The sequence below is a fragment of the Sarcophilus harrisii genome, chromosome 4, assembly GCF_902635505.1.
Source record: "Sarcophilus harrisii chromosome 4, mSarHar1.11, whole genome shotgun sequence".
Classification (NCBI taxonomy): Eukaryota; Metazoa; Chordata; class Mammalia; order Dasyuromorphia; family Dasyuridae; genus Sarcophilus; species Sarcophilus harrisii.
In genome coordinates, this window is record NC_045429.1 from 49,343,659 (window position 1) to 49,364,945 (window position 21,287).

The following is a 21,287-nucleotide window of genomic DNA, read 5'->3' on the forward strand; positions in this document are numbered from 1 at the left end:
GGAAAACAGAAAGGCACACTTAGTTCACTTTTAGCCAAAACCAATAGGAAGGCTTGCTCAAAAGGATATCAAGGACAACAAATGCTTAATTCTAACAGCTATGGGGTGGATGGGAGGGAAAGTCAGCCACAATTAAGAATTTTCTCATCCATGAGGTGGGTGTGTCCGTCAGGGAGGTTGTACCAAATATAGTGAAGCCCATTGAGAAGAGCACCAAAATAATGAGCAGAAATAAATGTATGGGCAAATCCCATTGCAACTAATTCTAAAAAGCCGCCTCATATTGATGACATTTTGTTTTCTGGGACCCAGTATTGCTTGAAGATAAATAGATTCATCGACTATGGTTGGATTTTTTTTTTTTTGCTCTATAGAGATTTTCAGAGTAATGATAATTATTACTATATTGGTCTGTATACAGGCCATTACTCTTCCTCCCACCCCCCTGCCTTCCTCCTCCCCTTCATTAATGAGTTCCTACCCAGAACCTTCATTTGAGGTAATATCCTCAGAGTCAATCATGCTCACTTCATTATTAGCTCTACTCCTGACTTCTAGATTCTGACACTTTTCCTTTCTACCTTTACCTTTCTTTTCAGCACCTATTACACATTGTCTTCCCCTATTAGATTGTAAGCTCTTTGAAGGAAGGTTCAATTTTTCTTTTTGTTTGTATTTGTATTCCAGCACTTAGCACAGAGCCTGCTCCAAATAAGGACTTAGAAAATGTATGTTCTCTCCCCCCACCCCTTTCTCTTTTTCTCTCGGGCTCTCTTTCTCTCTTGACCTTTTCTCTCCATCATTTCTCTTTCTGTCCTCTATTATTTATACATCTATGTCTATTTCTCTCTCTCTCTCTGTCTCTGTCTCTTTCTCTTGGTCTCTCTCTTTCTCTCTATTTCTTTCTCTGTCTCTGTCTTCCCCTTTCTCTCTCTCTCTATGTATATATATATTTATATCATCTATCCATTTCTCTTTATGTATCTATTTTTGTATCATCTAACTATCTAGCTATATCTATAATCATCTATCTCTTGTCTATAAAGGAAATGAGATATATTTGGTAAACACTAAAAAATAACAGCAAAGCTATACCATACTCATATTTCATACAAAAATGATCTTGGAGGAAAAGGGTGGCTTACATGAAAGCCAATATCTCTGTTGTAAGATTTGAGTTGCAGCACTAATTTAGTAAATAAATTCCTTTGACTCTACATTAACCAATTTATGGTTATAAGGGTTTATTTTATCTAGCCCAGAAATTCTTTCCCTAAGGGCCTTAAATTTGTTTTTTCAATTACAAAATGCAGTTTCCTCAAAGTATATTTCAACATAAAACTGGTTTTCTTTGTAATCCCATGCATTTTATTTTATACATTTCAGAAATACATTCTGGGAATGAGTCCCTGGGCCTTCCCTAATTCCCAAAGGTATGTAGAACACAAAAGGGGCTAAGAATCCCTGCTTAGGAAGTATCAGATAATCTTAGAGACCTTAGAAATCACGACCTATAGATTAGAACTAGAAAGGACCTCAGAGATCACCTGGTCCAACCTCTTCATTTATAGATAAGGAAATTGAGGCCCAGAGAGTTAAGACTTGGCCAAGATTCTGAAAACAATAAGTTTCAGAGTCAGAATTAAAATTCATACCCTTAGGTTGCTATGTATTACAGTGAATGGAAAACTGGGCCTGAGTTTAAATGTAGCCTTGCTGTGTGATCCTAGGTAAATCTCTTATCCTCCATTTGTGACAATTTTCCTGTCTGTAAAATGGGGATAATCATAGCACTCACTATCCAGGATTATTGTGAGGATTAAATATGATAATATTTGTAAAACACTTATCAGAGTACCTGGCACACAGTATGTACTTAATAAATTCTTGATGACTTTCTTCCTTTATTTCCAAAACCAACATTTGTGCCACTGCACCTCTGCTACATAAATGTGGACTACTAATGGGACCTTATTATTATCTGATCCAATCCACTCATTTACTGATATGAAAAGTGAGTCCTAGAATCGGAAGTAATTAGCTAAAATTCATATGGCAAGTTAGTGGTAGCTCCAGGACTAAATTGTAGGTCCTTTGCCTCCTAGTCCAATGTGCTATGCCATCTCCTGCCATGTGTACTGTATTGGAGACTGTTTCCTGTTTATTCTTTTAGTCCATTCACCTATATGAATGGCAATCATTGCATATGGCGTCATCTCTGAAAAAGAGACCATGATACTCCCGGAGGTCAGTTGTGTTTGAAATCCTGTGCCATAAGAACAGGAGGTTGAGCTCTCAGAATCAGACTTTCCTACACTTTCTTTTCACAGAAGGAAAGGATTTTGCATATAAAGAACCATAAAAGTATAGTATTTCATAGTTGGAAGGGACTTCGGAGTGATTCTAGCCCTACCCACTCCTGAAACAAATTTCCTCTACCACATGCTCCCTAAAGTGTCACGTGAACATCCTTGAAAATCTCTACTTTCATGAAGCCCATTATATATTCTTGTTTTGGGCCACTATGAATGTACAAGGACAAAACTCTCCTGCTCTCCCAGTCAACTTCATCTCCAGCTGCCCAGAATTGTCCCTAGGATGGCAGGTTAGAACAGTAAGCCAATTAAGGAAGCAGCAGATTCCCAGTTCAGCCTAATCCATAAAGTAATCTCCCCATATCTTGCCAAGGGGATAGTGGTCAAATTTTTTTCAAACTGGTAATTCTAGCCCCTGATAATATTCACAAAGAGAACAAAGCTGTTTGGCTGAGGAGGGGAAATCTCCCCCACCACTTGACACTTACCCTGGAGACAAAAACATTCTCTAGTGTTGACCTACAAATTTTGGGCTGGAAATACTTTAGGTTTTCTTCATCCCACAAGCCTAGCTTCTTCCTACCATCATGAGAAACTTTGCAGGATGGCAAAATAGATGCTGGATGTTTCACCCCTTTATTTATACGCAAATGCCCTGCTTGGGAATATTAATGGCTCTAAGTCCTGGGAAGTTGGGGATGCTCCCCTAACTGGTTCCAGAGGCTACTTGCCTAAAACTCTAACCCTAACATCCCATTAGCTGTCTATGAAAAGACAACAACAAAAACAAAAACACATCCAACAATAACTATGTGGGTACTCAGCCAGGATTGTCCCTACAAGCTTGACTGATAAACACTAGTCCAAAAGACAGACCTGGTCTTCTTGCCAGGCCTCAGACCTTAGGCCAGCAATCTCAAGGGCTCTTTCTTTTTCTGTCCAGAAGGAGTCTCTTGGAAATGGGACAAGAGGCCTTAGCCCACAGTCCTTTGGTTCTGAGGATAGGATAAGATGAATGTAATTGCTGGAGACTGGTTTCCTCCTGCATTGCAAAATCAAGTCGTCATGGCTTTGTGGTGACATCCATAAGGGATCTTTAATTCTAGACTCACAGGAGCGGGTAGAAACTCTGGTCCCTTCCTCAGACATGTAGATGGACCAAGACCATCACTCTTCTTTTGCCAGGAAACATATAATTTCCTTGAATTTGCTGGAGACAGGATAGGCTGCATAGCAGTAGTCCCCATCAAGCCGTGGTTTTTCCTTCATTAATCCTGCAGTCTGTTACATGACTTCAATTCCTGGCCCCACTCCTATTCCCCTCCCATCTACTCCATGACCATTCAGGCAAGGAAATTTCCCAAATACAAGCCTCTGACAGAGTGTAGCTTGCATTCTGAGAAACTCTGCTATTTTGTGACTCTCAAATTAAGCAAAAGAAATCCTTCCTACCTCCTCTGCATCCTCCCCCCCCCCCCCCCCTTTTACTCACCAAAAAAGCCAGAGATGGCTGGTGAGATGAGAGGGAAGACTCCACCTCTGAGTGTCCCTCACCACTTCCCTCATCTGCATCCCCCACCCCCTTTTCTATCCCAGCTTCTCTGGCTTGGGAAGGATTGTGCTGACTTCAGCAGTCTGATGAATGGGGGTTTGAGAGGAGGAAATTTCACTTTGCTGAGCAAGGAAAAAAAGGGGGGGTCTTTAAGTTTGGAGCGTCTGATTTGGTTTGCTGTTTGCCCTCAAGAAATCTGATCTGGTTTCCTCAACATACCACAGTATTTGTCATCAAGGCCAAGGAAAAGGTCTCATAAACTCAGTCCCTGTGAAATGTGGAAACACATTTCATAGGCACAAGCAACAGTCTTTTTTCTTAGGCAACTGGATGGACCATGAGAAACTGATCTCTTTTGGTAGTAGTGGGAATGGATGGATCTCCACCTGAGTTTCAAAAGATACATCCCTTAGTTTCCCTAATACTACAGCAGGCTTGGACTGGGCAGTGTACTGGAGACAATCTCTGCAGAAGATAATCTATACTGTGTGTTCTTGTTCTCTCTCATTTGTTCCTTAATCCTCCTGTAGTATCATGTTCTTGGGGATTAGGAAGCGGTTTGTCTTCATGTCCAAAAGGCTATATTTCATATTTCGGTGACTCTCTTTCCCTCTCAGTAATCATACTTCATCCTGGTCCCCAGGACTCCCCACTACATTATCCCAATGAGACAATGATTCCTGAGCAACAGACTGTACTCCCAATCTTCCCAGACAGTCTTGCATTTTCATAAGCTACCTGCTTTAATATCTTTTCCCTTAAGGCTTTATAAAAAAAATTAATAAGAATGAAGTAAATCGATGTGGTCTGATGAACTAATTTAAACTAAAGTACAAAATAGTTGCATTGATTTAACATGTTTCCAGATCACATATTTGGACTTGCCCCCAAACATTCAATGCCAGGACTTGAAGAAGTAAATTCAATCCAGCATTTTAGGGACCGATGGGAAAATGTTTTTGAATAATTGGGTTTTTCAGGGTCTTGCAAGGCTGATCACATAGGCAACTTTCTACTGTGTCAGGCTTAGGTTTTGGGGACAAGGATCAAAGACATGCAGTGATGTGGGGCCATACCTCAGGGAGAGCGTATGCTGCAGCAGCATCCCCCTGCAAGGCTGCCCGGAGGCTCGGAATGCTTCCTGGGTTGCCACTGGAGCAGTTGCCTTTGTCTCTCTTGTTCATTTCATTCCGAATATCTTCCATGTCCTCTTTGATCTGTTCATTTTCCTTGGTGAGGTTTTTAGAAACTTCCTGGGAAAGTAGAAAAGAGAAGGCCCCTTTGAAAGGATCTGATGACAACAGGAAAACAGCTGTAGCTAAAAGGTTCTGAGACCCATAAAATATTTGAACTAAGGTCAATCAGTCTAATCCCTTTGCCAAAGCAAGAATCCAGCTACTTCTTTGTCTCCTTAATGTGGGACAAACTTCCCACAGAAACTTTGAAATCAGTAATCAGTTCCCAAGTATCCAGGTGCCTACTACATTTCTGGCATTGTGCCCGATACTGACGCCAGGACACAAGGCACAGTTTTCAGGGCGGGCCCATCTTAACTTTAGAATATTTGAATTGGAAGTAAGGGTGTGCTGAAGGTAGTTCAAACTAGCTCAGAAAGCTGATTGTTAAAATCTCAGTGTGAGCATATATATTTTGGAAATCAGCAAATGCTACAAATGAGGGCTTGATTCATTGTTTTGTTGATTGTGTAGACTTCAGAAAGTGATGCAGAAGAGGGGAATAATACAGATTAAATTTAGGAATGTTTATGGTGGGGGGGCAGTGTTTCTAGAGAGCTGATTGTTAAACATTCACCAGCACACCCTGCTTGGAAGGCACCCTAGGTAGTAACTGACAGGATTAGCACCATAGTTGTAGGGATTTCCTGTCTAGTATTTATTACCCAAATGCAAAGCTGCTGCTCATATTTTCCAAGAGTACCTAGGTCTTTATTGACTTTAATGATAGGTCTATGTTACTCATAATCCACTGTAATAATAAAAAGAAAGCAATTCACATTTTAAAAGCTCTTTCAAGATTTACAAGATCCTTTTATAAGAACCATGTGAGATAAGTACTCTGAGTACTACTTTTTCCATCTGAAACATGGTGGTCAGGGAATGGGAGAGAGTGATTTTCCTCAAGTCATACAGCTTGAAAATATTAAAATTGGGACTCAAACTCAGCAAGGAATATGTCCTTATGGTGTGAAGGCCTGCCATGTTTGTTCCCAGTCTGCTTTACCTAGTCTTGTATTTTTTTTTTAACAATATAGGAAAATTGTCCTCATTTGGATTCCACTTATTTGAAATTTGTGTTCATTTGGAATTCTGAAAATTTCCTTACCACTAAGAAAAAGTCCTTTGCTTAGCAATGTGAAGAAGGTTATTGGAAAGATACTTAATCTAAGAAAACAAATTTTTTTCAAGTACTTAAGAAGCAGGACCAAGTATAGTCCTTTGAACAGAATAAGTATTTAAACATTTATTGAATTTTAATTTTAATAATTCAATTTTCCATTTTCATTTTATTTCAAATTTTTTATTATTTAAATTTTATTATGGTTTTAATTTTAAATAATTTTATTAATTTAATAATTCAATCATTATTGCCTCTACATAAAGGCAATAATTACAATGATAATAACAATAATAATACCACAATTACCACCACCAGCAACAATATTTATCTCCTTTAATGCCTTAAAACTGGAAAAACACTTTATGTGTAATATCTCAGAAGAGTGAGAACGGAAAAGAGACAACAAGGCTTAGTGAGTAAAGAGCATCCAGCATAACTTGGGTTTAAATTCCACCTCTACCCTATATTATTGTGTGACTCTGAGCAAGATATTAAAACTCTCTGTACCCCAGGAAATTCTCTCATTTGCCCACTTGCAAAGGGATTTTCTACGTGAGAGTTCCTATAGTACAGAGGCCCCAGGTCCAACCTCCAAATTCCAATATAGTGTACCACTAACAATTTGGGTTGTTGTTTTTACTTTTCATTTTTCAGTCATGTCTGACTCTTCATGACCCTATTGAGGTTTTCTTGGCGTAGATCCTGGAGTGGCTAACAATGGAAGATTTTGACATATTAGGCTAGCTAACAGGAGCAGCCCAGTGGCACAGTGGAAAGAATGCTGGTCCTGGAATCAGAAAGTCTCATCTTCCTGAGTTTCAATCCACCTTCAGACACTTATTAGGCGTGTGACCTGGGCAAGACATTTCATCCTGTTTGCCTCAGTCTCCTGATCTGTAAAATGAGCCAGAGAAAGAAATAGCAAACCACTCTAGTATCTTTGCCAAGAAAACCCCAAATGAGGTCACAAAAAGTCGGACTCAACTGAAGAACAATAAAAAGGTTAGCAGAGCATTTCACACATCTCATTTGTTTTTCATAATCTGTGATTTGGGTGGTATTATTATTCCCATTTTACAGATAAGGAAACTGAGGCTCAAACAGGTTAATCAACTTGCTTGCCCAGAATAGTATAGATCCATACAACTAAAAAGAGATTGGAACCCAAATTTTCCTGATTTCAAACTTGGCACTTTATCCACATGATTGCATTAGAAAGTGCAATCTATCCCAACTGGAGTGAATGAACATACACTCACAAAACCCACCATATCTATCTGACTTTGCATGAAGACATCAAAACATGCAGCACATCACATGTCTCTGGCCATCTTCTAGCTATCATCTTGACATCATTGCATATACCTTCTCTCTTTCTTTTCCATCTCTTGCTCATGATCAGATCAATATTATGATTACTTCTGAAAAGCACACGTCGGTCAATTTCTCTTTGGTTCTACTCTCCATGCCTGTTGCTCCCTTGATGAAAACATCTTTCCCTTATCATGTTATCTCCTCCATTAAAATGTCTTTGAGGGGGCAACTACGTGGTGCAGTAGATAGAACATCAGCCTTGAAGTCAGGAGGACCTGAGTTCAAATTTGGTCTCAGACACTTAATGCTTCCCAGATGTGTGACCCTGAGCAAAGTCACTTAAGCCCAATTACACACACACACACACACAAATGTCTTTGAGGGAAGGGATTCCTCAGTTTTTATGTCTTAGTTCCCAACAAAGTAATCAGCAGGCATTAAGTGCTTAATAAATACTTTCATTCACTCATTTGAATCCCAGACTTGTGACCTTGAGTAAGTCTCTATACTTGATATAATATTAGTAATATGCAAAAAAGAGACAATGTTTGTAAAGTGCTTAATATAAAGACTAGCCCACAATAAGTGCTGAATAAAAACTTACTTCCTTCTCTCCTTCTTTGGGCCCAAGCTTCTTCATTTGGAACATGAAATAACTGGGCTAAATGATCTTCAAGGTCCTTTCCCCCAATTTTTTCTGTGGTCCTAATACATGAACTAATTATAAATCTTGTTTACTACTCACTGAAATGATTCCTAAAAGATCGCTTGTTCTGGAAGAGCTATACAAGCCTCACTTCAGACACTGAATGTTTTCAGAGCTAAACTAGAACTGTCAACCGGTGGTCATTTCTTGAGCAAAAAATCTATTGTGTATGAGGAACCAATACTTGATGTTAAGGGATAGACAAAACAGTCTAATATAAGAGTAGCATCCTGGAGGACTTTACAGACGAAGCAGGGGAGGGAATGAAAAGATTATCCACAAGACACCAGATAGTGTCTGGAGGATAAATTCCAAATGAAGGGTTCAGGCAGTAGGTACGAGGTTTAGAGGAAGAAGAGGTCCCTTCAGGTTGGGGGTGGCCAGGGTAGATTTCAAAGAGTAGGTGAGACTTGAGAGTGAAGGATAAAAAGGGTTTTGACAGGCTCATTTTAATGAGCCTTTAAGCTTTAAATCTAAGATCCTATGATCCTTAGGAACTTAAATGAACTTCAGTTTCTTCATTTGTAAAGTGAAGAGGGGAGTAAAAACTTTTCAGGGTTGTAGTAAGGATAAAATGGATTAATACATGTAAAGTATAATTGTAAACATGTAGTCAGGCAGGTATGAGTGCTTCATGGGTTGCCTAAGTCCTTTTTCATTTCAATTCAATAAAAATTTAGTGCCAGGGACATAGATCCTTCTGGGTTGTGCATTTGAGCAATGAGGGTTCGGTACTGCCCCAACCTTGCTTGTTACACACAGACACATTAGCCATTTGTTTGACTAAAAACTTTAGTTTGGGGGGGGGGGGGGGAGGGAACTAAGTGAAGCAGTGGGTAGAGAGCCAGACCCGGAGTCAGGAAGCCTAATCTTCCCAAATTCAAATCTGACCTCAGCCACTTATCAACTCGGTGACTCTGGGCAAGTCACTTAACCCTATCTCTCTCCGTTCCTCATCTTTCAAATGAGCTGGAGAAGGAAATGGCAAATCTCTCCAGCATCTTTGCCCAGAAAACCCCAAATGGGGTCATGAAGAGTCATCCATGACTGAATAACAGCACTGTGCCAGGCATTGGCCTGAGCTACATCCTGCAGCTGTAACCTGCAATGAAATAAGAATGCCCAAAATGCAAAGAGTCTGGGATGCTAAAGGATCAATACAGTCCAGAGGCAGACTCATATGGGCCTCAACCCAAAGGCAGAACTCACTGTATAGGCTTGGTGTATAGATTGCTACCAAGGAGCAAGACAGGGGAGTGAGAAAGTATTTCAGAGTCAGAAGGCCTGGGTTAACTAAGTTCAAGTTCTGGTTATTAGTTATGGCCTGTGCAATTAAATTACTTAACTCTTTAATTCTCAGTTTCTGGAAGACCTTCCTTACTTCCTTTCCTTTTTCCTTTATTTTCCCTTCTTTTTTCCTCCCTTCTCTCCCTCTTTCCTTTCTTCTCTCCTTCCTTCCTTCCCTTCTTCCTTCTTTAAATTCTTCCTTCCTTCTTTCCTTCCCTTCTCCATCCCTCTCTATTTCCTTCCTTCCTTCCCTCTTTCCTTTCTTCTTTCCTTCCTTCCTTCCCATATCTTTTCTTTATTTGCATCCTTCTTTTCTTCCTTTCTTCCTTCCTTCTTTCCTTTCCCTTCCCTCTCTCCCTCTCTCCTTCCTTTTTTCTTAGTTTCCTTCCTTTTTCCTTTCCTTATTTCCTTCCCTCGTTTCCTTGCTTCCTTGCTTCCTTCCTTCCTTCCTTCTTTCATTCCTTCCTTCCTTCTTCATTAATATGAAGATTCAATTCAACTCAATACAATTAAGTACTTACGATGAATTTGGCATGGTACTGGGCACTAGGGCATATAAGAGACACAAAGAAAACAATTTCTTTTCTCAAGGAACTTGAGCTTGACCAGATAACAGTGTTTTCCCACAGGGTAAAGATCAAATAAAAAAATAGGCAAGGCACTTTGTGACCATAAAAAAAGTGTTTGCTGAATCGCATTATGCAACTATGAGCTTCTGTCATTACTGAGCTGGAATTCTCTGCAGACTAGGAATGTTATCTATTAGGGATTAGAACACTCTGGCTTTTTTACACCATTCCGAGTTGGGGTTAATTGGCCAGAGCTTCAATGCTTCAGTGACCTTTGAAATTCATGGCTCTCTAAAGAGGCTTTAGTTTCCAGAACATCTTGGAAGTAGTGGCTTGTTCCCATTTGGGCTCACAGAATTCTGATGGGTCCCCTGATTGTGAACTGCATTCATAAGCCAAAGACACAGAATTAGGAAAAGCCACTTCTGATCCAATCATTTGGGAACCTGGGATATGGTCAATTTTGCTTTTGCAACTTTCAAAACAAAAGTTTTACTGATCATTTCAGGTGTCACCTCCTCCATGAAATTTTCCCTGATCTTTTCATCCAAAGGAGTTTTTTTTTTTTTTTTTTTTTTTAATTTCCCCTCCTCAAATTCTCCAAATGGGGGCAACTAGGTGGCTCAGTGGATAGAGCACCAGCCCTGAAGTCAGGAGGACTTGGGTTTAAATGTGACCTCAGACACTTAACATTTTCTAGCTGAGTGACCCTGGGCAAGTCACTAAACCCCAACTGCTTCAAAAAAAATTCTCCAAGTGCATCTTGTCTGCATCTCTCCTTTGTCCTCATAAAATTCTATCTTTTCTTTATCTGGGCATGTGCCCTGTTCCCATCCCCATCTTGATAGACCATAAGCCCCTTAACAGCAAATTCTGTGACATTTTGCATCTTAGTACTCCCAGTATTTAGAACAATCCTTTGCACATAGTATGAGTTTATGAACATTGGTCAAATTGATCCACACTTTGTGGCATGTTTTTCCTAGGACTGTAAAAAACTCCTGTGGTTACCCTCCTCACAGGGAGAAAAGCTGAGATAGGAAGAAAAACATCATCTTAGTCAGAACTCAACATCTGTGGGAAAGCTTCTTGAAAACCACACCCAGTTTCTTGATTGTGGCTCATAGTTCCCTTGGAGATTTGCATGGCAATTTAGAATGCAGATGAAATCCAGGTGGGTTTCATTAAATTCTTTTCACATCTTTTCACATGTTGTATGGAAGACACCTGGAACCTAGCATTAGCCACCATGTTAAAGGTGTCCAGCACAGATGGATGGTGAGGGTAAGGATGAGGTACAGTTCCGCAGAGACCAGGAATGGACATGGAACAAGTGGTTTATCTAAGAGTCACTGGGATATCTAAGAAGTAGAGCACTTGTTCAGTGGGGAGAAGAGGGACTACAAGACACTGCTCCTGATTTTGCAGAAAGAATTATGTAAGAAAGCAGTATGTAAGAAAGCAGTGTCTTCAAACATTTGAAGAACTATCATGTAGAAAAGGGTCTAGATATTCCCTCAGCACCCATAGAGATTCTTAATGAGGTCCCACAAATCCCACTAATGGATGGATACTTAGATAGATTTCATTGGGTCCATGAATTTGCATGGGAAAAATGATATGTTTATAATTGCTTTTTTTCTATAATGTCACACATTCATTGTCATTCAGTTGTTTTTGCCACGGATAATGTGCTTCAAATTGCTGTGTTTCAAATTGTTTGCCTTCTTAAGTGGGGGAGAGGAAGAGAGGCGATTTGGAGGTTAAAATAAAAAAATGTTAAAAATTGTTTTTACCTTTAACAGAAAAAATAAAATTAAATATAAAATTTGTTTTTAAATTGATATTTTTTAAAAAGGAAAAACAAATTCAAACTTAGAATCAGGAATAAATATGCCATGTTCAACTTTTCATGACCCTATTTGGGATTTTCTTGGCAGATTCACCTGAGTAGTTTACCATTTCCTTCACAAATTCATTTTTAAGATGAGGAAACTGAAGTAAAAAAAGGTTAAGTGACTTGCCTAGTATCTCACAGCTAATAAGCATCAGGTTGGATTTCAACTCTGGAAGATGAATCTTCCTGATTTTAAGCCTAGTATTCTATCTATCACAGTGCCTAGCTGCCCTGATGTTATATATTAAATAAATATATAAATGTTATTATTATATATGTATAATATAATATAATAATATATAATATGAAAAGAATATATATAATATGGGTCATCTATCATTAAAAGGATCCCTAAAAAGGTGAAGACTCCCAGTTTTAGCGGTTGATCAAAGAGGATGGTACCAGAAGCAAATAGGTGGAAGTCGCAAAGAGGCAATTGTAATTTTGATTCAAGATCGAGAGCTATCCACAAGTGGAATGAGCTATGGAAGAAGAGAAAGGTCTGGATGTGAATCCTGCCTCTGACACTTACTTACAAAGGTGACCTTGAGCAAGTGATTGATCTTCAAGTTTTGTTTCCTCCTCTATAAAAAGGGGAATAAGAGTCTCTGTGATATCAGCCCTTTTAAGATTCTCATGAGGCTCAATTGAGTTGATACAGATCACACACTTGGCAAACATTAAAGCCCTCTCCCCAACCACCCATCAGCATTATTCTCTCACAAGACATCAAAGTGGATGACCACTTGTCAGGGACCTAGAGAGCTTCTTGGTGAGGGATGGGCTAAATCAAATAGGCCCCGTGTGACTCTGAGACTAGGATTCTGTGGGCAAGCCTGTATGCTATTTTTTTTTCAAAGCCATTTCCATGTCTAATGTCATTTAAGCTCCACAACAGCCCTTTAGGAGAGGCAACCTGAACCATGATTATCTCCATTTTGCAAATGGCAAGCCCAAGCTCTTACATGTTAATGATCACTACTTTCTCTGCTGAAATAGAGCTGTCCCAATAATCTTAATACAAAAGCAACCACCTCTAAATAGCTTAAAACTGCACTAAGACTTTTGACACACTCTGTACCATGAAGTCACAACCTTCCTCACAAAAACTCAGCAGTGGTGCAAATAGTGCAGATACTTTATTCCGATTTTATAGGAAACTGAGGCTCAGAGAAATGATGTTCAAGTGCATCTAATTGGAAGGGACATATCCGTGATCACACAGCTACTGTTTTTGAAAGTCAGGCTTGGGGTAGCTAGATGGTAAAGTGGTTAGTGCATAAGCCTTGGAGTTAGGAGGACCTAAGTTTCAAATTCAGCCTCAGAGGAAGTGAGCAAGTCACTTAACTCCTCAGCCTAATGAATGAATTTGAAGCACATAAATGGATAATGTGCTTCAAATTGCTTGCTTTTTTAAGTGGAGGAGAGGAAAAGAGGAAATTTGGAAGTTAAAATTTAAAAGGAAAACATGTTAAAATTGTTTTTACCTGTAATTGAAAAAATAAAATTAAATATAAAATTTGTTTTTAAATTGATTTTTTTTTTTAAAAAAAAGGAAAAACAAATTCAGACTAACAATGGGGAATAAATATTTAACAACCAACCCTCTGAGAAAAAAAGTATATAAACATAATTTACTTTTAAGTTTGATCTGTATTATTAATATTTTCCCAGCATCTTCTAACATCTAGATAATCAATAAACAATAAACCAGATCCTTTGCCTCAGTCAAACTGAGATTTAAACTGAGATTTATTGAAGACTTTAGCTTAAAAAGTTCAAAGTCTCCCACTGCATCCATGGCCATTTCAGTCATCCAGATCTATATCTTGCCTCTGAACCCAGATAGCTGCAGAAGAGAGAATGAGGCTGCTGATTTTGCACTGCCCTCCCTCACTTAAATCCATTTCATTTGCCTTTCCCATGTTAATGATCACTCTAGAAATTCAACACTCGGCCCTCAGAACCAGTGTTCTTACTGACCTCAGCACATCTTTAACTACAAACCTGGGTCTTTTAACTTTAAATCAGTATTCTTTCCACTTAACCAGCTGGTCCCTTATTGCCTGCTCTGACTCATTGAACTGCTCAGAATTGGAATAGACCCAGATCTCCTAATGCCTCTGATACTACCCTGATGGGGCAGGGGGTGGTACAGTGAATAGAGCACCGGGCCTCGAGTCAGGAAAACCTGAGAACAAATCTGGCTCCAGATACTTACTAGCTGTAGATCCTGGGCAAGTCACTAAACCTTGTTTGCCTTAGTTTCTTTATCTGTCAAATGAGGTAGAGAAGATAAAGGCAAACCACTCCAATACCTTTGCCAAGAAAACCCCAAATGGGGTGATGATGACTCAGACAACTAAAATGACTGAACCCCAACTCCTAATGCCCCTCCCTTGCCACACTCTAACCTACCAGTGCTTGTTCCCACACCATCCGGGTACGAGGGAATGGGTAGAAGGAATACAAATCTGAGATTCAAAGTCCACCTCCAATGCTTCTTAGGGATGTGACTGTGAGCACATAGCTTATGGGCCTCAGTCCTCTCATTCATAAAAAAAGGCAATCAGACTTGATGGCCACAGGAGTCTTTTCCAGTTCTGAACCTATGGTCCCGTGGTCCAATATTGTTTATTGCCAGAGCAATAGGACTTGGCCATTGGCAAAGCCTTACACTGGGCCAGGGGCCCTGGAGCCCCTCACTCAACACGTGTGCAGTGATTGACTGATTGAGAACACTCGCAGGAAATGAGCAGTGCTTTTGCTAAATATAGAAAGGGGGGATTTTCCTGGCATGGGGAGGGAATCTTGGAATTCAGCTGGCCAGGAAAGGGGCACAGATGAAGTGGAGAAAGGAGCAGACATACTTAAAGGCACTAAGTTGGATTGGCAGAAGTAGTCACTGACTAGGTTCCTGGAAATCCACAGCCCTGCTCAGAGCTGCCCATGTAGTTGTTGCTTCTTTTAGTCCTATGCTACACTTATGATCTCTATCAGAAAATCTACTTATGGTTGTAAAGAGCACTGGGACTTAGTGAATATACCTGGAATCAGGATAACCTGAGTTTGAATCTTCACTCTTACATTTAAGCCTCAGTTTTCTTGTCTATAAAATGGGGGTAATGATAGTCACATTCTTTACATTTCATTTCAAGGGCAGCACTTTGTTCAATGAAGTGCTATAGAAAGGTAACTTATAATTACGGTTCTGGTTGTATTGCCTACCCTTTGTCTCAGAAGTAGCTGTAATGTGAAAGGTAACCACAACAAAAGGGAACTTTGGGGTGTCTGGCTCTCTGCTCCTCCTTGAATCTATAACTGCTTTATAAAATAATATCTAGTTGATCTTCATAAAATACCTAATCTGTGAAAGATCCATCTCTGTTCTCTCTTCCTCCCATCCCCTCCTAGTGAGGTCCTTACCCCTTTAGTGCTAACACGATACTACATGGATGGACAGCCCTGGGGTTTGACACTATTTAACCCTTTTAAGAGAACTCCAAACCTTGCTAAGTGGCTTGGATAAACAAGAGGACTGCCGATAGCATCATTTCATTGGCATGAAAAACCAAGACAGCTGGGTATCCTTCTACTGCAGGCAGAATCACACTTTCACCTCTCTGCCCAGGGCACTGATGCTGTTGCTATTCAATGGTTTCAACCATGTCTGACTCTCCATGAACTCATTAGGGATTTTCTTGTCAGAGATACTAGAATGATTTCACCATTTCTTCCTCTAGCTCATTTTACAGATGAGGAAATTTGAGGCAAACAGGGCTGAATGACTTGCCCAAGATCACAGAGCTTAGACGGTGTCTGAGACTGGATTTGAACTCAGGAAGATGAGTCTTCTTAATACAAGGGGCGAGACTATCTTTTGTGCCATCTAGATGTCCCACACTGACACTGTCTCCCCCAAAGCTGCTTCTGCCCTCACCCCCAAGGCCTCTTTGATATAGATGGGGGTAGGGAAGTCTCCTGCCTAGGGGAATTCTAAATCTTGCCCTGGAATAAGGGTGAACCTCATGACCTTATGTCCCAAGCATTCCCCATCTGCTACTTTGACATTTATAGCGTGCGAAGATTGTCTAATGGATGGCACCAGCAATGTTTTCTATGGTGAGTAAGGAGAGGGAACATCTTTGGCAGGGGCTGGCATAGCTACCCTAGACATTGCCAAGACACTTGGAATGGTGGTGAGAGGCTGGGAAAGGAGAGATGGGCTAGTCCTTTTGCAAGTTGAAACATCTGGAACAGCTGGCTAAGAGAAATAAACCGTGGTTTGAATTAAAGAGATGTGGGCTTGGGGGGGCAGGGAACCATGTTTGTGCATGCTCTTACAGATGAGCAGGATTCTAGAATCATCATTAGGAAGTGGATGGGATTGTGGAACACAAACCATAAATCAGTGGGGCGTGGGGGGCTCAGGAGAGTGGGTAGGAGAATGCCAATTAGTATTATCAGGGGATAGAGCAAGAGAGTTAAGGCCATAGCATAGAGGAAACTACCTTTGGGAAATATGGTAGAAGAGATTCTTGATTGATATAGGAGGGGAACTTACAGACTTCTTTCCCCACTTCCCCCCTCCCCCCAATCTAGCTCTGAGATTATGTAGGGTGGATAAGGTCGGCAAGCTCTGCTGGAGGAAAAAAAAAGCAAAGTAACACAAATGGATGTATTTGTTAAGTCGGCGCTGGTTAGTTTGGCTGGCTACAGTACAGTGTTAATGAGGTCAAAGCTGCCAGTTTGCTCTTTATTTGGGCCAGTAAGCTCTGTTCAGAGGAAAAATTCAGTTTTGTGGCCACAGGCTACACCCCTAATCTTGGCCAACCATCCAGCCAAGTGTTCTTGGACACAAAAGGGAAAGAACATGAAATTCTTCAAATTGGAAGGTGCTTTAGAGATTATTTTGTCCCAACTCACTACCCGAGGCCAGCCCCAATTCTTTTTCACGTAATTGCAATCTACTCATGCTTTGCTCATGTTGTCCTGAAGCTGATTTTTTGAACCCCTTCTCCTCTCTAAGGCATGAATCCCCTCTATAGTTTCCCTGGAAAGTGATCATCTAAGGTCAGCTTGAATCCTTGTAATGAGGGAACTTAACATGAGACAAGAACATTCCATTGTTGGACAGACTCAATTATTAGAAAACCAGATCTAGTTTCCTGCAACTTCTTGCTAAGTTATATGGAAAAAGTCTAATTATACTTCTATGGAACAATCTTTCAAATATTTGAAAATGATGATTTTATTGTTCCCTTTAAATATTCTTGAGGCAGTTAGATGGAGCAGAAAGTAGAACTGTGGCTCTAAATCCAAGATGACCTGAATTCAAATCTTGCCATGGACATCCATTAACAATATGATCACAGGCAAGTCATTTAACTCTGTTTGCCTTAGTTTCCTCATTTGTAGACTAGAGATTGTGATAGCATCCACTTCTCAGGGATTGTACAAGTATTAAATGACATCTATGAGGTGCTTTTGCAACCCTTACTATACTATATAAATACTAACTAAACTTATTGTTATTACTCTCCAAGTTCTTCCACTTCCTTTAAGCAAAAGGATGTATTGTTGAGTCCCTTTACCATCTTGTTTAGAGTTTCCTAAATGTTCTCAAATTTGTTAATTTCCTCTGAAACCGTGCTGCATAAATGGCCCAATACATTCCAGATGTGGTCTGACCAACAGAGAGCAATGGATAATGTACTGAGAGTAACTGTTGAGAGAATACACATGCACACAAATATACTCATATGCACACACATGGGAAGGAGGTCCAAATTAAATATTCCATTGGCAGGAAGTCAGTCTTCATATATGAAGGACAAATTGGGACTCAGGAGCAGATTGTAAAGCAGAGAGTAGATGGTGTACTAGGATCTAACTGTATGTATGGTTGTAGCTAGGAGGGAAACCTGGAACAACAATTACATTAAGAAACACTCTGGAATACATTTTTTCTTTACCTCCATCCCTTAAGCAAGGAAGTAAACATTTACCTAACACTTTTTATGCTCTCGGCACCCTATTGGACACTAGAGACACAAAGACAAAGGTAAACAGCCCTGCCCTCACGGAGCTTATATTTTAATGGAAAACATGACAAGTAGCTTGATATATACAAAACACACATGAAATAAGTATTAGTCAACCTCAGAAGGGAAAGCATTAGAAACTGGGAGGACCAGAAAAGGCCTAGTGCAGAAGGAATTGGTAGAGCTGATATTTAAGGGAAAACAGGGATTTCAAGAGGTGGAATTGAGGTTGGAGAACATTCCAAAAATGGGAATGGGGGGTGGGGAAAGGAAATGCAAAGGCACGGAGAAGGGCCACAGAATGTCCTAAGTGAGGAATAACATTTGTTCTACATGGCCCCAGAGGGAATAATAAAAAAACGAAGGGTGGAAATTATAAAGAGGCACATTTAGGTTTATTATAAGCAAGGACTTTGCAACAATTTGAGTAATCCAAGTGTGGGATGGACTGGCAATGGGGAAAAGTGAGTTTTTCCTCACTAGACGAAGATTCAAGCCAAAACTTGTTCCAAACATTGTAGAAAGCATTATTGGGTTAAGGGTTAGACTAGGTGATCTCTGAGATCCCTTCCAGCTCTGCTTTCTGTGATTCTTTGTCATTTATGCCCAAGTTGTTTCTTTTTCATCTTATGGTAGAAAACCTACAAAGTATAGTCAGAGAAGCTGTACTGGAATCCAGATCTGCTTTTTTAGTAGCTGTGTGAGTGTAAACAAGTTACTTAACTTTTATGAATTTCACTTCTTGATATGGAAAATGAGGGGGTTGGACAAGGTGCCTTCAAAGGGGCATTTTTGGCTTGAAATCTATATTCCCACAGTCCCAGTTATACCAACTAATCCTCCTACATAATAGCTCTCAAGGCCTTTCCCTTTCCTAGTTGTCCCTTTCTGGATCTTTCTTATTGATGTCCCTAAACTGTGATACTCAGAACTGATCCCAGTAATCCAGATGTGATCTGAGGAGGCATAGCACAATAGGACCCCCAGATTGTATAGTGCACTGGAATCAGGAAAATCTAAGTTCATATAAAGCCTCAGATGCTCCCTAATAAGGGATTCTGGATAAGACACTTAAAAAAAAACCCTAACTCTGGATGCCTTAGTTTCCTCAACTGTAAAATGGAGCTGATGGTACCACCTACCTTGCAGGGTTGTTGTAAGAGACCAAATAACATAATATTGGTTTAAAAAAAAGGTGCTTAGCACAGTGCCTGGTATATAGCAGGTGGCATATAAATGCTTATTCCCTTCCCCTCATTGCTCTCAATGTAGTACAAGAACTCACCAACTTTTTGATTCATATTAAACTTACAAAACACTGAAAACCCCAGATCTTTTTCACATAAACTACTCTCTACCCATCATTTTCTATTCATGTCCTTGCATTTTCTAAACTAAAGGTAAGACTTTTACATTTATCCCTATTAAATTTGGTCCAATGCTTTAAGCCAGCAAAAATATTTAATCCTATTAACCAGTTTGTCATGAATCTCCCCCCTCCCCAGCTTCATGGCTCATAGGAAAATTTGCTAAGAATGCATTCTATCCCTTTGTCTGAAACAACGATAACAAAATTAACCCTCATAGAACTAAAGTCATATTCTTAGGGCATTCCATTGGGAATCTCCTTCCAAAGTGCCATCAAGCATTAATAACTACTCTTCAGGATGGCTATACAACACATTCCACATCTACATTATTCTACTTTTTTTCTAGTCCACATATCTCCACTTTTCCTACAATAACAGCAAGGGATATTTTGTCAAATGCTTTGTTAAAATCTAGGTGAACTATCGAGTAACCATTGATCAAATAACCCTATCAAAAAGAGAATGATGGTAGTTTGGAAGGACCTGTGCTGGCTTTTTTGTGATCATTGCTTCCTTTTCTACACGTTCACTAATCATTCCTTTAATAATGCTCCTGGAATTTTGCTACTAATTAGTGGCTTTCTGTTTTCCAACTCCATTCTCTTCCCTTTTTGAAAACTGGGGGACAGCTAGATGGGCAGTGGATAGAGTACCAGTCCTCAGGTCAGAAAAATCTGAGTTCAAATCTGGCCTCATTAGCTATGCAACCCTGGGCAACTCACTCAATCCAAATCGTCTTGCCTCCAAAGTCAAAGTGGAACAATATTTTGTCCTCTTATTCCATTTTTTTTCTTCTTTCTGTATTTTCAAAGATCACCATCTGTGGCTTAGCCATCACATCCACCATTTCTTTCAATACTCTTGGATGATGTAATTCATCTGGGCCTGGGGATTTGAACTAATCAAGAAGAGCTAGGTGCTTTCCAGACCATCCCCCCACTTATTTCCATGTGGACTTATTAAAAAGCATTGCAGATCAGGTTGCAATAATGCATCTGTCAGATCATCTCATACCCTTTTTAACATTAACTTTCTAGAAATACATCCCCAACATAGCCAAAGAACCATTGTGTCTGGACCCAGGAGGCCTATGCCAGTTGACACCTGCCCTCAGCACCTGGTAGGGGGGCTAAGGAGAAAAAACATTTGGAGACAGCTGGTGCAGCTAGAGAAGGAAACCCAGCAAGAACACTAATTCCTTCAAACAGCTGAGAGCGTAATTCAGAAAACCAAGAAGGGGAAAATGCCCTGGTATATTCCATGTGTTAATTGCTAGTGGCTAAGCCTAACTCCAGTGGCAGACCCTTCCTGTGATTGGTTAGGACACCACTTGGACAAATATAGAGAAATGAACTCAAAAGTGGGAGTAAAATGTCTTCCCCTGTGCCATTTAGTCACTCTGAGATTCTGGCCAAGTCACTTTGCCTCTCTCTGCCTCAGTTTCCTCATCTGTAAAATGAAAGTGTTGGACAAGATGATCCCTAAGGCGTCTTACAACACTCATCTTCTGTTAACATTTGAATGATTTCTTCTCTCTTTTTTTGGATTGCTTCCTATTTCCAAATGGCTTTATTTGCTCTTTTTTTTTATTTTAATTTTTTTGGCATAAGAGTTGGGGTTAAGCTACTTGTCTAGAGTCACACAGCTAGGAAGTATTAAGTGTCTGAGACTGTTTTTGAACTCAGGTCCATCCTGACTCCAGGACTGTGGTTCTAGACTTTGTTCTTGTTAACTGCTCTCCCATCTTCCCAACCACTCACAACTCTATTTTCTTCATGCTCTTACTCTAGTTGTCTGCTTTTGATTTATCAGGAAAGTTGCATAGATCTCCTTTAGACAGCTGCCACAGATTAAGGGGAACCTGACAATTGAACG

General features: G+C 39.9%; 1 protein-coding gene across 2 annotated transcripts in view; it reads right to left on the bottom strand.

Moving 5' to 3' along the window:
- Positions 1 to 21,287, bottom strand: part of OLFML2B (olfactomedin like 2B) — a 57,837-nt gene that overhangs the window by 16,785 nt on the left and 19,765 nt on the right. For both annotated transcript variants that reach the window (XM_023501749.2, XM_023501748.2), the window contains exon 4: positions 4,944 to 5,120. In XM_023501749.2, the coding sequence (XP_023357517.1) occupies positions 4,944 to 5,120 (177 nt within the window). The remainder of the gene's footprint in view (positions 1 to 4,943; positions 5,121 to 21,287) is intronic.